Source organism: Cupressus sempervirens, chromosome 8 (assembly GCF_028749045.1).
Source record: "Cupressus sempervirens isolate cs-2001-9-10 chromosome 8, ASM2874904v1, whole genome shotgun sequence".
Lineage (NCBI taxonomy): Eukaryota > Viridiplantae > Streptophyta > Pinopsida > Cupressales > Cupressaceae > Cupressus > Cupressus sempervirens.
The window spans coordinates 452,662,425-452,679,812 of NC_143125.1; the positions used below are offsets into that span (position 1 = coordinate 452,662,425).

General features: G+C 37.1%; 1 protein-coding gene across 4 annotated transcripts in view; it reads right to left on the reverse strand.

The window, feature by feature from the left end:
* TPR9 (Tetratricopeptide repeat (TPR)-like superfamily protein) overlaps positions 1-14,583 on the reverse strand; it is a 213,803-nt gene extending 199,220 nt beyond the window's left edge. For 2 of the 4 annotated variants that reach the window (XM_089798058.1, XM_089798057.1), the window contains exons 1-2: positions 14,183-14,583; positions 13,946-14,080 (exon numbers count right to left, since the gene is read on the reverse strand). In XM_089798058.1, the coding sequence (XP_089654184.1) occupies positions 13,946-14,080; positions 14,183-14,311 (264 nt within the window). In that variant the 5' untranslated portion in view covers positions 14,312-14,583. Of the gene's footprint in view, positions 1-12,176; positions 12,512-12,646; positions 12,835-13,945; positions 14,081-14,182 lie in introns of those variants that run through there. The other 2 variants (XM_089798060.1, XM_089798059.1) reach the window with 1 other exon arrangement.
* Positions 14,584-17,388: the final 2,805 nt, after the last annotated feature.

Sequence of the window (17,388 nt, forward strand, 5' to 3'; positions counted from 1 at the left end):
TTCTCTGATCACTCTTCTGCGAAGCTGCTTTTCTCTGCTCTCCAGGATGGATTCTGGCACTAAAATCAATTTTCCCTCATCGTCTAAAGGAGGTAATACTGCGGAAGGCACCACATTCTGACCCAACGCCTTCTTGAGGCGGGACACATGAAACACATTGTGCACCCTGCTGTCTGCCGGAAGCTCCAACTCATAAGCCACCTCACCAACTCGCCTAATAACCCTGAATGGTCCGTAATAGCGTGGCTTGAGTTTCTCTGCACCACTCTTCTTAAGAGTAGATTGCCTGTATGGCTGCAACATGAGGTAAACCATATCATCCACCTCAAAACTACGCTCAGTCCTCTTCTGGTCTGCATACTGCTTCTGCTGGTTCTGAGCTCTCGCAATATTATCTTTGAGAGTAGCAACTATATCCTTACTCTCCTGTAATAATTCTCCTGCACTGGGTACCCGGCTGTCGCCCAACAACAAATCCAAGAAACTAGGTGCTTCATAACCGTAAAGTGCCATGAAGGGTGTCATCTGTATAGTGATGTGATATGTAGTATTGTAACAATACTCGTAGAGATATATCCATCTGACCCAAGCTCGCTGCTGAGCTGCCACATAATTCCTTAAATACCCTTCCACCCATTTGTTCACAATCTTCGTCTGACCATCGGTTTGTGGGTGATAGCTAGTGCTAGGTGTAAGCTCCGTGCCACATAACCGGAATACCTCCTGCCAAAAATGACTCATGAAACGGCTATCCTTGTCACTCACAATGTTCCGAGGCAATCCGTGCAATCTGAAAACCTCCCGAAAGAAAACCTCTGCCACCTGAGCTGCTGAGTGGGTAGTGGTGATAGGAAAGAAATGAGCATATTTTGTTAATCTATCTACCACCACATAAATACAATCCCGTCCTTGTACCTTGGGCAAACCTGTGATAAAGTCCATGGAGATGCACTCCCACTTCCTGTCAGGGATCGGAAGTGGCTGTAGGAACCCTGCCGGATAGGTGTGTTCTTGTTTGTTTTGCTGGCAAACAAGACACTCTCGAACGTACTGCAAAACATCAGCTTTCAGCCCCTTCCAAGTGAACCGCTCTCGAACTGACCTGTAAGTCTTGAAGTACCCGGGATGGCCTGTTGTCGGTGAGTCGTGAAATGCTCTCAAAATCAGTTGCTTAACCTTCGATCCTGGGACTAGGTAAATCCTGTTCTTGTAAATGATTAAATCATCTACAAGTGTGTATCTGGTATCAATCACTGTTCCCTCCACTATATTGGAGGCCCATGTATCCCTGGCATTCTCTGCTATAATCAAGTGTCGCCAATCCTCTGATATCTGAACCATAAGAGTGAGGTGTGGCCTTCGAGATAGAGCATCTGCAACAACATTCTGAGTTCCCTTGACATATGAGATGTCAAAATCATATGCCTTCAACTTACTTACCCACTTTTACTGGCGATCATTCAGGTCCCGCTGTCCCAAGAAATGCCTCAAACTGTTATGATCTATTTTAATACAAAACTTGCTACCCACAAGATATTGTCTGAATTTGGCCAAAGCATGCATGATGGCCAACATCTCCTTATCATATATACTGAATGAACACTCGAGGCCTCTGAGCTTCCTGCTCTCATAAGCTATGGGGTGCTTATTCTGCATAAGTACAGCACCTACTCCCTCTCCAGATGCATCACATTGAAGCTCAAATGGCTTCGTGAAATCAGGTAATGCTAGAACTGGGCACATAGTCATTATCTCCTTAAATCTCATAAAACAGTCCTGTGCCTTTTGAGTCCACACAAATTCCCCTTTTTTCAGTAGATCTGTCATGGGAGCTGCATGTCGTGTGTAGCCACTGACAAACCTGCGATAGAAACCACATAAACCAAGGAACCCCCTCAACTGTGTAAGGTTCTCTGGTGGAGGCCAATCAACAATAGCGCGAATCTTTTCAGGATCCATCCACACTCCATCTGCACTAATAATGTGTCCCAAATATAACAGCTCGGTCATCCCTAAGTCACATTTGGACTCTTTTGCATACAAGAACTCCTTCTGTAAAATGCTCAACACTGTCTCCAAATGCTCTAGATGCTCCTGCCATGATCGGTTATAGATCAAAATGTCATCAAAAAACACCAGCACGAATTTCCTCAACTGATGGTGGAAAACTCTGTTCATAGTGGGCTGGAAAGTGGCAGGTGCATTGGTCAGACCGAAAGGCATGACTACAAACTCAAAGTGCCCACAATGACATCTGAAAGCAGTTTTCTCAATATCCTGTTCACGGACTCTGATCTGGTGATATCCTGTTCTCAAATCAATTTTCGTGAAATAACAAGCCCCATGCAATTCATCTATCAACTCATCAATGCGAGGAATGGGATACCTGTTCTTAATGGTTCTCTTATTTAATTCCCTGTAATCAACACACATCCGAAGAGTTCCATCCTTCTTTTTTACCAAAACAACAGAAGATGCAAAAGGTGACTTACTTGGTCGGATGTGCTCCATAGCTAGCAACTCCTTGATGGTCCTTTCGATCTCATCCTTGAGTCGCTTTGGGTGTCGATATGGTGTGATCATGATAGGCTTAGCACCTTCCTCCAGCTCAATAACATGCTCAATGCCTCTGTTTGGTGGCCTGCCTGGTGGAATCTCACTGAATACCTTTTCGTACTTAATCCTCAATTTCTGAATATCAGGATGATATTCCGTCTTATGTTGCTTCTCCTGTGTAGGTGTCAAAGTACAAACTGCTGCCCACTCTATATCATTATGCCTAGTTAATCTCTCCAGCCGCCTAAATGAGATAGTCCTGATGTCTCCATTACGGATAGCCTTAAGCACATGAGTCCTACCATTCACTTCGAATTGTATCTCCATATCCTCTAGTCTCAGGGTAACCACCTTCAATGAATGAAGCCACTGCATTCCAAGTACTATATCCATGTCACCCATGTTGACCACATGATAGTCCGCCTTAAACTCATAGTTGTTCAGGCGCAAAGGTAGGTCTCGTACCATCCTGTCACAACGAAGAGTGTATCCATCAGCTACCTTGACTCTTAGTCCCACGAACTCCTCAGTAATGAGTCCACGCTTCTCCACGAATCGTGCATCAATGAAATTATGTGTGGCACCTGTGTCCAATAATGTAATAACCTTCTGCCCAGCCAAAACTCCCCGAAGTCTGAAAGATCCCTCTCTCTGGATACTAGACAGTCGTGCTTCCTATAAATGTAGCTCTGTTCCCTGCTGTTGCCCTGCACTGTCTATCTCCTGCTCTCCCTCTGCTTCATCCGGATCCTCATCATGATGTTCTGAACTATCTGAATCTGAGCCTTCGTAATAAGCCCACATTGCTCGGTTGGCCTTCCCTTTTGGCCTCATAGGACAGTCATGGCCATACTCATACGGGCCTTTGCAATAGAAGCATAGCTTCTTCCTACGCAAGTCATTAAGTGTCTCCTTGTCCAACCTCTTACTTTCCTCCTTAGGTAGCTGTGTCTCTCTATGAAAGGGTTTCCTGTCCCTATCTTTTCCTGAAGGGAAACTCTTTGCCTGGAATTTATTTTTAGAAGCTGAAGAGGAATCCATGTCACGAGCTTTCTTAATGGCTTCCTGCAAAGTGGGAGGGTTGAGAGCTTTAATCCACCCTCTCAACGGATCAACTAGCCCATCCATAAATAAAACCAATAGCCTCCGTTCAGATACATCTGTTACTAACACTGCAAGTTTCTGAAACTCTGAAATGTATGTTTCCAATGATCCCCATTGTTTAAGCTGAGCTAACTCCTTGAAATGGAGTTCTGGATCCTTCTTATCAAAACGTTCAATCAGTCTCTCCATAAACTCCACATATGAGGTAATGTGTGCATGACCCATAGTGATCATACCATGATGCCACCACTCGTGTGCTAACCCATCCAGGTGAATTGCTACATACTTAATAGCTTCTTCCTCAGACATAAGGTTCAATTGAAAATATGTGTCAAGTTTTTGAACCCAAGCTCTTGCTGTAGACTTCCCCGAGCCATCATAACATGGTAACTGAAGTTTCCCTACTTTCTTTCGTAGCTCATAGCTCTAAGTCCTGTCATGTCCACGGGGCATATGCTTCATCCGCACATCCATATACTCTCTAAAGGTGATTGCAGCTGTAAAATCTGGACCTCCTGCTTCCCAATCTCTCCTCAGCTGATCCTGTATGTCAGTGATCTGGGGTTTTGGTACTGGCTGCTCTGGAGCTCTAGGAAGGAACGTAGGAATCATAGGTCTCAAACTCACTGTCCTAGCTTGCTGGGGTGCATGACCGAAATTGTTCCCAATTTGTTCGCCTCCATTATGTATCCCATCCTGATTATTCCCATTCTGATTGTTACCATTCTGATTATTTCCTCCACCTATGTTAGCGTTCAACCCCATTTGACGAGCCATCATTTGCATCATAAGCTCCATTCTCTGATTCTGTTCCTGTGCTCTTTGTTCGGCTAATCGCTGTCCCTGTGCCAAGGTGTCTAATAACTGTAAAAATCTTTCCTCTTGCTGATCTGGACCGGCACTCCCGCCTCTATCCATATTGTAGTCGTAGTCTTGATCAAAGAATACCTCCCCTGTGTCTGTATGACTGGATTCTATGTCCACTTGTACAGATGAGCTAGACTGTTCGCTCTGCAGGTCTGAAATCCTATCTTGTCTTGCTTTGGTATTGCGGAAATTATAAAGCTTCTGTCGCATGCTCATAAATGTTCTGATTTTAGTGTTTTGACATTTCGTCAAACACTTTCCCTTCTATCCAGCTGTTCCAAATTCCCTATAAGACCTCCACAGGATGGCAGGACTTATAGCTCTGATACCACTGTAAAGACCCTTACTATAAAGGCCACTGAAACCCTCAAACTGGACTTAGGAATTTTGTCAAACAGTTGGCATGTAACCGAAGAAGGCTGCAATATTACTAATTGTTGTACAACGAAACCTCAATATATGATGCCAATAATGTATGAACAACAATTCCAGATTATAACACTACCAATCTAAGAGATAGATGACAATATGAAACTCAAATATGAAGTCCAATGCAATTCTAATTTTATGACAGCAAATAGAACTGATTACAATGAGAGACTGTCACAACTATGCACTTCTAATACATCAAGCTCTTGACAATGCAATGTTATGACATGAACAATAACCCAGTTCAGATTTGGAATGCAAATGACGAAACTTTTACAACAGTTATTAATGACTGGAAATAACTATTTATGCAATGACAGTGCTGACTGTTCTAATCCTTAACATGCAATATTTTGGCAATCAATATTTTGTGCACCTGGAATAGCTCCAATTTTGCCGGATATGAATGCTGGATTAATGCCACACGAAGACCTCACAATTTGCCCCAAACCGACTCACAAAATTGCTGCTGCTGCCCAATTGACAGGGCCGTACAGGTACGGCCTGGTACGGCTGCTAGATAAAAATATTGCAGCGTTTTTTGTCACTCCAAAAGCAATAAATCTGGGCGCCTAGGGTTGCTGAATAACCCCCTAAAATATGAAATTCATCCGTCAAGCCAATTAGCAGTTATGAGCAAAAACGTGGGTCCAAACCCTGGACTGGCAGTCTGAAAATAATGCACAACTGTGTCTTCAAACCCTGTTAATCAATCCACAAATGCTAGGGCACAACTGAAACCCTTATTCCAACCAAAGTAAACCCTTATAATTGAATCTCAATGAAGTCCAAATGAGATGGCTGCATTACCAACTCCTCAAATGCAACAATTTAGGTGATATTTCACACCCTCAAAGTCGCCAATCCAAGGGAATGATTCGTTCCCAACGATCAAATAATAATTTGCAGACCCAAGAGACTACAAATTTGCTCCACAATGGAAGAAGTAGAAGAAATCTCAAATCCAAGCATGTCCAAATGAGAGGCCCAGCCCTCTATTTATTCACTTTTCTAAGAAGTTGCTAGAACTTCTAGAAACATCCTTTATAAAATCTCATTATAATGCACTTTTTATAATAAAGTAATTTTATAAAATAAAAAGTGCAACTCAACTTAAAATTATAACATGTAGGCCCCAATAACACAATAATAAAATATAACCTCTTAACACTTCTTCGAGAGCAAGATATGACCATCTGATCCGCAGAATTGACTCTCTCTCCACACCATTTGCCTACGAGAGTCTAGAATAGGCAAATCCATGATCAATGCCATGTCGAACTAAAGAGGGGACATTACATTCATTCAACAGAAACTAAGGTGAATAGCATATCATATACCTTTATGCAATCCTCTCAATATAAGATTTCTATTTTATCTTTATTTCGCAGGATGGCAGGATCGTGCTTTGATACCACTATAATGTCCCTGGACAATCTCTGCTTAATTTTTCATTTGAATGTGTCTTTGTTATGACTGCTCCTCCATATTAATAGATGTGTTTATTAATTAGATCCTCCATTTCCTTTCCCCTCATTCTATGTAGTTCATATTACATCCACTTCTTCCCAATACTTATATCTTTTCACAATTCTGTCATGACTTCACAATTTAATAAATATCTTTTGTATTAGTTATTAGTTATTAATTATTTTATTTACTATATTTATTTTTTATTTATAAATAGATTGTTCATCTATTAAGATTGATTAAAATATCATATCAATTTATATATTTATAATAATAATAATCTTTGATTTGCACTATATCTTATTTATTACTATTGTTTATTGTAATTTATTATCTATGTGACCTTATTAGATTTATTATTATTTATTCTTCAATATTTATTAAGTTATATTTATTTATAATGAACTTATAAGATTTATATATTGTTATTCACTTCCATAATTTAGTGTGTAATAATTATTATATAATCCATTTATATATTCATTAAAATAATTATTATAAGTATTTTGTTTCATTTATTTCTATATTGTCATTATTACGGGACATGACATGGGATTTTTTGTTTGAAGTTTTATCTAGAATGGGGTTCAGTGAAAGGTTAATCATCTTGCTCACAAAATGTATGGAAATTGTTCGATTGTTTGTCCTTGTTAATGGTATCCCTAGGGGATCTTTTAGTGCTGATAAGTGATCACAGAAGGGGACCCCTTTTTTCATATCTATTCATTATTATTGTTGAGGTGATAGGTAGAAATTTCCTCAATATGGTTTGTTTGGGAAGAATTTATGGGGTGAAAGATGCTGCCACCCTTACCCGCTTTGTCCTATAGCAATTTGTGGATGATATGATTATGTTTGGGAGAAATTTTGTTGTGAAAGTGAGGGAATGGAAGGCTTTTTTTTACTAATTATGCTAAGGTCTCAAATATGCATATTAATTATGAAAAGAGCACCATTTAGTTTTTCAATACAAAGAATAAAGTTAAGAATATCTTGGGTTGTCAATGTGTTGCTCTTCTTGGCATCTATATGGATCTTCCTCTTACTATTAAGGATGTCACCCCAGCCAATTGGAACACCATTTTAGAAAATGGAAACACCATTTTAAAACCCATGTAGAGGAAATTGGCTGGTTCAAAAATTAGGCTTCTTAGCAGTGAGGGGAAGCTTTAGTTGTTGAAGGCATCCCTGTTTATTTCCATTCCATATTCAAAATCTCTAGGATTACAGTAGAGAAACTAGAAAGACTCCAATAATCCTTTCTATGGACTGGAGTGGAGGAAAGAAAAGATTAGGTTTGGTTAACCGGGACACAGTTTGTAAGCCTAAACATCTTGGAGGGTTGGGGATTAGAAAGATTATTGTCCTTAACAAAGTGTTAATGGCTAAGATGGGTGAAAGATGAATTTGGATAGTTTTATGGAGGCTAAATACCTTAACTCTGGCAGTTTCTATGGAGTTCTTAGCACCCCTAGTATCCCCACTTGTAAGATTCGGAATAATATTTTGAAATGGAAAAATACTATTCAATATGAACTGGAGTGACATATGGGTGATGGTAGGAGTATTAGGTTCTGGGAAGATGTCTCAATTGGTGAAGGATGAGCCTAAGGGGTTAATAGATGTTGCTTAAAGATTCTTTGGCAACAAAGTGATTGATTACATTCCCCAGATAGGAGGTGGATGGATCTCACCAATCTTGTATGGAACAACCGTACTTGCTTTAAAAAGCTAGGGAGTTTATGGGGACTACCAGTAAGGTTAGAATCCCTCATTTTACTAGGGAAGATAAATCTATTTGGAGAACAGATTGAAAGGGAGAATTTTCTGCAAAGTTGACTTGCAGTCTACTATCCAAGGAGAACTAATAAATGTTGGGGAGAGGTATGGAATCCCTTTTTTATCTCTAAAGTAACTTTTTTAGTGGACAGCTCTGCATAATAGAATTTTAACTCAAGACAATATCATTAGAAGGGGATTACAACTGCTTAACAGATGCATTCTTTGTAAGCAGTAAGAGGAATCTATTCCACATCTTTTACTGCATTGTCAGTTTGCAAGAGATTTATGGCAAGTGGTTTTGACTAAGTTCAATCTCAATAGGGTAGTTTGGAATTTTCCCATGACAAACTTCTTTATTTCTACATTGGTGATAGGAAAATACTGCAGCTTGATGTCCCAGGCATACAACCATTTTATGAGTTGGTAGTTTATAACACGTGCCAAATGTAACAAGCCCAAAAAATATTATTCACGTGCACACACATAGACATTTATTATTTGAAAATGTAAAGATTATATGCAGTCCGAACTATTGAGACAGTTGGGAAGAAAACTGAAGAAATGGTTATAAAATTAAACTACTCCAGTTAATGAATGAAATAAAGATCATACAGGATTCCCCTTTTACTATGAAGAGATATCTGTCATGCCAAGTAGTATTCTGCATCATTCAAATTTTACACGTCCCAGTGCTTTGGTAAAGGTGTTAGTGATTTTCTCTTCAGTGGAACAAGGTTTCAACTGTATGGTTTTGGCCTCAACAAGATGTTGAAGCAAGTGATATTTGGTATTAATATGCTTGGTTCGATCATGAAATCTAGGATTCTTGGCAAATTGTATTGCAGAATTGTTATCAACAATCAAAGGTGTTGAAGTCATCTATTTCTCCTGCAAGTCATTAAGAATTTTTCTAAGCCATACAACTTCTTTAATGGCTTGAGTTGCTGCTACATATTCTGCTTCAGTTGTAAAGTCCGTGGGTACTGTTTTTTCCGTTGATCTCCAAGTCATAGCAGCTGATCCCAAGGTCATCAAATAACCACAAGTAGATGCCCCATTCTCTTTGTCACCATCAAAATCTAAGTCGGAATAGCCAGTTAGATGGAAGTTTGAAACTTTTGAATATTTTATGCCAAAAGTCTGAGTTCCTTTCAAATATTTTAACACTCGTTGTGCTGCAATCCAATGCCTTCACATGGTTTATGCGTAAATCTCGACCAAATTCCTACTACAAAGGTAATATCAGGACAAGTAGTGGTGAGATAAATCAAACTTCCAACAAGCTGCTTGTACTTGTTTGGATCTTCAAATGCATTGCCTTGATTGGAAACAATCTTCAGATTTTACTACATTGGAGTGGAAACGGAATTACAATCTTCATGCCAAATCTGCATGATAACTCTCCAATATATTTTTTCTGAAAAATAAAAAAAACTTGGGATTTTGTATGACTTCAATACCTAAATAATAATGAAGTAGTCCTAAGTCAGTCATATCAAAAACCTTTTTCAACTCTCTCTTAATGGATGCTATATAATCATCATTATTTTTTGTGATGAGAAGATCGTCAACATACACAACTAGGTATATAATTGATCTACTGACTGTCTTGACAAAGAGAGTTACATCATCTAGATTGAAGGGCTTGTACTTTAATTTCAGGAGGTGCTTAGTTAATTTTTCATACCAAGCACATGGAGCTTACTTCAAACCATACAAAGATTTTACTAATTTACAAACCTTTTGTTCTTGACCTTTGATAATAAAATCTTTAGGTTGCATAATATAGACATCTTTCAAATATCCATTCAAGAAGGTTGTCTTAACATCCATGTGATGTATATTCCATCCTTTTTGTGCTACCAAAGAAAACAAAGTTCGAATAGTGCCCCACTTTGTTGCAGAAGCAAAATTTTCAGTGTAGTCAACACCTTCTTTTTGAGCATATCCTTTTGCTACAAGTCTTGCTTTGTGTTTGTCAAGTGAACCATCAACTTTATATTTGTTCTTATACACTCACTTGCAATAAATAGGTTTGGTTCCAATTGGAGGGTCCACTAACCTCCAAGTTTCATTTTTTTATGAGAGCATCATACTCTCTTTGCATTGCACTTATCCATGCATTCTTGGCTGCCGGTTCTTGCAATGAAGAAGGTTCATCAACAACAGAAAAATTCAATTCAAAATCTTCATACCTTTTTGGAATTGTCTTGGTCCGCATTGATCTACGGATTGGTTGCTCTAATGTTTTCTCAATCTGAAGAGTCTCTGAATTAGATTCTTCACAACCTAGCTTGCATTCTTTTTCAACACGTTCTTCACAAACTATTTCAGATTCTTCACAACCTGGCTCGCATTCTTTTTCACCGCATTCTTCACAAACTATTTCAGATTCTTTAGAACTTTTCTCTTCTTTTTCATTAGGTTCTTCACAACTATTTCAGATTCTTCAAAACTGTTCTCTTTCATATTGTCTTCATTCTCTATAACTTCCAAATATTGACCTAGAAAGGGAATCCCCCCCTCATGAGTTGAAAGTTCAAGATCCCATTCACAATAGAATTTTTTCGAGTGTAATCTATCAAGATGAGCAAGTTGTTTGTCAACAGTGAGTGCATCTTTTTCAAATTCAAGAAATATAACATTTCTAGAAATAATAAACTTTCTGTTTTCCTCATTGTATAGACGATAAGCTTTGGAAGTAGTAGAATATCCCAAAAAAATGCATTTTCTACTCATAGCTTCCAATTTATTTCTTAGTTGTTCAATTAAAGCATAACAGGTGGAACCAAAAACCCTAAAATGCTTGACACTTGGAAGATGGCCATGCCACATTTCATAAGGAGTTTTATTTTGTAGTCCAGTAGAAGGACTTCTAGTTTTTATGTAGATAGTACAAAGAACTGCTTCTCCCCAAAACATCAATTTAACATTCTTAGAGATCATCATAGACCTTACCATATCCAATAGTGTTCTATTCATACATTTTGTCATTCTGCTGTAGATTATAAGGAACAATTGTTTGATGCTCAATACCATTGTCTTCCAGATATTTTCAAAATCATTCGAGGTGTACTCACTACCATTATCGGTCCTAAGGGTTCCAATATTGAGTTGAGTTTCATTTTTTATCCACAAATGAAAATTTTTGAAGGTATCAAAAGCTTGAGATTTTTCTTTTAATAAATAAACCCAACACATCTTGGTATAGTCATCAATAAAAGTCATTATGTAGTTATTTCCATCTGTTGATGGAATAGGCATAGGCCCACACAAATCTAAGTGAATGAGACCTAGCTTTCTAGAAGCTCAAAACATAGAATCATGAAAAGGTGGTTTACTGTGTTTGCCTAAAATGCAAACATCATGTTGTTTTGGAATAATGGGAAGTCCTTGAATTCATTTTTGTTTCACAATTCTGAGACTATCATAGCTAATGTGATCAAATCTTGAATGCCATAACAAGTTAGAAGACAAATTACCACTATGCTGAGAGAAATTTGTAGTATTATGAGATTTCGATGAAGTAACTTTCAACTGTAGAAGTTTGCCATCTTCTACTCCAGTCATAACAATCACATGATCATCAGTTCGCCTAATCTCAATGATGCCATCAAACATATGTATTGAATGACCTTGCTGTCTAATATGCACAAGGGATATCAAATTTCTCTTCAATTGTGGAAGATAAAGAACATTAGAAATTATGTACTTAGCAAGACCTGGTAATTTAAGTTTAATAGACCCAATCCCTGAAGGTTTTAACTGAGATTTGTCAGCAAAATATACTACTCCATCCACTTGATCATTGAGTGTCTCAAAAAAATCTCTTCTAAATGACATATGGCATGTGGTTCTAGTATCTAACAACCAAGTACCATTCAAAGTAGAATATGAAGTACTAAAAACTTCTTCAATCCCCAAATTACAATGTGCTACAACATAATGCGCAGATTCAGGAGGGTTACCTTTGTCTGGTTGTTTCTCTTTCTTGCCACAAATCTTCTCCCAAGGAGTTTGACAAAGATTGCCACTATGACCTATTTTTCCACATCTATAGCGCTGCATAGATTGTTTGTCCTCAGTTGGATGTCTCTATGATGGTAATCTCTATGTTGATGTTGTGGCTGAGAATGTTGTCTATCACCTCTACCACACCTACATCTAGATTGTCTTCTCCCACGAACTCTATGGCTAGTGTCTTGTCTAGAAAATTCATCTTTTGATGTCTGCCTCTGCTGTGCAAGACACAAAGTCTCAGCATTTGAAAGTGATGTCTTCTTTCCAAAGGCTTTTCCTCTCTCTGCAATTTTCTCCACAAGTTTATCAAATGTTATGTCCTTCAGCTTTTCACTAGCTTGAAAAGACTCAAGATAGCGTGAATAGGTAGGATAAAGAGCTTTAATAAAAACAGAGAGTTGTAGATCAATTTTTACACCTGTGGCTTCAATATCATAATATCGCTCTTCAATATCATAATATCGCTCTAATTTCAGAGGCTAGCTTCATTGGATCATTATCTTTCATCTCTAAGCTGAATAACTTCATTAACAATTGAATGATTTCAAGCTCTGAATGAGAATCATACAGATCTTTGAGTTTCTTTAATGATGCAAATGCAGTCTTACAAGAGATTATATGTCTACTTAGCTCTTCAGTAATGGAGGCAACAATCGAAGCATAAGCCTTTTTGTCTTTACTCTTCCAGATGACAAGTTTTTTTCGTCTGTAAGTTGCTTTCGCTCTTCACTATCATCTTTGCTTTCACAAACATCATCCCACAAATCAATACAAATATGAGTATTCCTAACTTTCCAAAACCATTCATGATTAAAAAAAAATTACCACAAAGAACTATTCCAACAATTGAAATTAAAGAATGCATTGGAATTTACTGTTTAATCTAAATTCTACTTTTTAATTCAATACTACACTGAAGCAAAACTTTTAAAATCATCTACTTCACAATCACAACTAAAATGCCAGAGCCCGTAGTTTTTCTACAGGTTCTGCAACTTGGCTCTGATACCACTGTAATAGACCCAAAAAAAATATTATTCAACAAGTGCACACACACAGAAATTTATTATTTGAAAATGTAAAGATTATATACAGTCTGAACTGTTAGAAGAAAACTAAAAAAATAGTTATAAAATTAAACTATCCAAAAACTACTCTAATTAACTAATGCAGAAAGATCTAGTAAGGATTATTTAACACCAACATCGCTAAAGTTGAAAGTAAATTTGTGATTGATATTGGCGAGTAAAATAATCTGTGTAGCAACTTAGTTACATCTCCAGGCCCACCTGCCCAAAAGGAATGTTTTAATTGGGCAGTGATTCCAATAAAATCATCATTATTCCAGCTTAAACAAGAGAAATCTCATCCAAGGGATAACAATACTGTAGTTATAGGATACCATTGCAAGAGCGCAACCCCATTCCAAATTCCTTCGAAGTATTTAGGCGACCCATAACTACAGTGTGGTGAGGTCAATATTTAATTTTATAAGGTCTACACATGCGTTGCCGTGTTGTAAATATTTAGGTACATTCAAGCATGTTCCACGTTTACAAATCTATGAATGGCATCTAAATGGACATGACCGAGATTGTAACATAGTGATTATGAGTTCTGATCGAAGTTTAAAGTCCTCGTCAAATCAAAAGGCAAAGCATAACCGTACCCAAGATTTACGAGTAAAAACATAAAAACAGAAATTCTGAGAGAGAACCTCTGTGTAACAATTTAAAGCTTGTTGGTAATCTCGTTGAGCAAATGCAGCGTTTCCGTCAGTTCTCAACTGGGATGCAGCAACTTGATCTTTTCCACATGTTGTGACAACCGGATCACTTAACTGTTTCACAATCTGCATTGCAAGACCCAAGTAAGTTACTTTGAAGCGAATTGTATTCTTTACTACTGTAATTCCACTGAAAATCAAACTTGCAAGCCTTCAAAGAAGATACACCTTTTGAAACTGCCGGGAAGAATGAAGATGATCAAGCAGTGCAGAGCAAGTGAAGGGGAGATCATCCGCAGCGCTGGAAAATAGACTGCGTTTAAGATGGTCAGGAATCATGACCTTCAGCTTCTCCATGGTGCTAGTTCAAAAGTTTAAATTGAAATTATGTAATTCTAGGTCATGATTTATACCTCTCCCTAGGAAACATATTCAAATTTTTGAAGCTAGCCAACATAGAATTAAATTTCTTACTTCTACAATACAATCATTAGATGGTCTGAATTTGGGCCTCTTTGGTTTGGGAATGTTTTTCCTAGGCTAATGTCATACAAGGAAACCCTAACTTAGGACAAAGAGGGTCTGATGTAGGTGAGATTATAGAGGTCAAAAACGCAATGCAAATGTCAAAATTTAAACAAGTGCAAGAAGAATTAAACATGATCAAGCATAGGAGGTTGGAAAAGCCAAAACGAAACCTAAGCTTGAAGTTGTATAAGGATATAATTTATGATGTTATATTTATACCCCACTTTAGCACAATGAGTCTTCATGCATACTTTTGGTAGAGAGAGAGAGAGAGAGATCCTACAAGGTGGTCCATGAAGTAACAAAGATTCTACAAAATAACAAGTTGTCTTATCTTGATGCTAGTTCCACTCATCCTAAGAAAGTTTGTTAAAATAATGAATAATCTAGCAATTTTTGTTATGTTGGTCAACTCATCTAAAAATTTGGTGTCAATGAAAGGTCAATTGGTCTAGGAAGTTGTGTTATGCCAGTCAACCCATCCTAAAGATATTGGAGTCAAGGATAACCATGTCTATCATTGTCAGCAAATAAATTTGCAAATTGGCACCAATGAAAGTCAAATAGTCTAGCAAGTTGTGTTTTGTCAGTCAACTCGTCTTAAAATGTTAGTGTGAAGGATAACCAAGCAAACCATTATCTATAAGGACATCTACAAATTGGTATCAAGGGGAGTTACATTGTCTAGTGAGTTTTGTTATGCCATTCGATTCATCCTCAAAATTATTTGAAAAGGGATAAGACAAACAAAGCAAATTTTTTGTAAGGAAATCCTACTACATAAGCATTTCCAAATAAAGCACACAATTTGTTAGGAAATTCCACAACATAATCAATAAGGAGGCCACATTATTCCCCTTCCCTACCACCCCCATATCACCCTTAATACGGAAGCATGGGATTATGGTGGAATTTTAAAGATAATGAGAAGACAGATAAATAATCTTAACACTAAGGTGGTATCCTTTAGGCAAAAATGTATATGCAATCCATGTCAAAAGGGACACATCTCTTCTAAGGAAGGGAAGAGATAGTTGCAAAAATATATCTTGCAATAAGTGTAAAAGGGTGCTTTTGATGCATACATAAAGATAGGAGGAAGAGATATTTTCTCAAATACATTTACCTCCAAGAGGAGATCTTTGACAAAAAAATCTTTATTAATAGGATATAAGAAGGAGAGCAAGAGTATACATCTTCCCTGTTTCTAGGCAAGAAGGTTCTTAGTGAATAATTAGACACTTCTGGTCCCAAGAAAGTGATTACTTATTAAATACATAAAATTTTAAGTGTGTAAGAGGTTGCAATGTACACCTCTTGATAAACATAGAATCTCCATGCATAAGAAACAATTCTATGAAAGAAAGTAAATGATGTTATAAATGATCTAACTCCACAAAAAGAAAGTTGATGCTTAGGAAGGATACGACATTTAAATACTATTCTTGTATGTTGCATTGTCCTAAAAAGTTAGCACAGATGATTGGATGCTTTATTAGGCCCTAATTTGGTTATTTTGAGATCAAATATTCATTTTTCTTGATCCTAGAAACTAGATTTCTCTTTTTCTGCCTCTTCTCTACCATATTAGCACCTATTTTGAGTTTGGAATCAAACTCCTAGGTATAGATTATCCTAACCAACCTAAACCTAAGCAAAAGCCAAAAATCCAAAATATATTCTTGTATTTAGGCCCATTTTTGCCCAAAAACCAATGTCAAGGTGCTAATGGAAAAAAACAATTTGGTGGTTATCTTGGATCAATTTTGAACCCCAAAATGGAAGATGAGGTATAAAAAACTCTATATCTCCTCATTTTGATATACTTCCATGATCTACAACTTTGGAATCAAGTTTTCAAAATCAACCAAGAGCAATTGATCAGTTGGGTTCAAGACTGAAGGCAAGAATTCAAGATCTAGTTTCTCCAATTTATTCAAGTTCATTTTGAGGTGATCTTTATTGAAGAAAGTTTATCTGCTATGGTGGCCAAGTAGAGGAATTATCTTTCAAGAAAGAAGATCCTTGAAAAGTTTAAATAGCTTTGTAGCCTATTCCTATATACGAAAAATGGGGAAAAGGTCAGGTAAAAGGGATTTGCCTTTTTCAAACCCGCATTTAGGAATAAACTTTGAAATTGAATTGAAATTGTAGAAAGGAAAGTATGTAAGAAGGTAAATGCAATATTCATCTTACATAAACCCTCATAAATGGATGTAGAAATCACTCATACCCATGGAGATGCTTGAATGTTATTGAAATCAAGAATTTGATCTTGATTTTAGAATATGAATCAATGATTCCCTTACAAATGCATGGACCTATGAATGCTACTCCTATGTCTTCATTATAAATATGCTTGATAATCACATGTGTCCCTCCTTTGTTGCAAGTGATTATCAAGCATATCTACTTTGAAGATATAAGAGTGGAATTTACAGGTCTGTGCATTTGTGAGGGAATGCTTGATTCATATTCTAAAATCAACATCAACACCTTGATTTCAATCACATACAAACATTTTGATGGGTATGAGTGATTTCTATATCCGTCCATAAGGGTTTATGTAAGGTGAATATGGCATTTCCCTTTTTACATACTTTCCTTTATGCAATATCAATTCAATTTCAAAATGTATTCCTAAATGTGGATTTGACCAAGGCAAATCCCTTTTACCTAACCTTTTTCCCCTTTTTTTGTATGTAGGGATAGGCTACATAGTTGTTAAAACTTCTCAATACAAATAAGGGATAGTTAGAGAAATTTGAAACATTTTGGGCAGAAACCTAGGGTATAGACTAAAAAAGTTGGCCTATACCTAGGTGCAAATTGGAAATGTTAATTTATACCATCGTAAACAAGCTCAAATTTGAAAAGCATGAAGGTTACAACGTCAGTATCTTAGA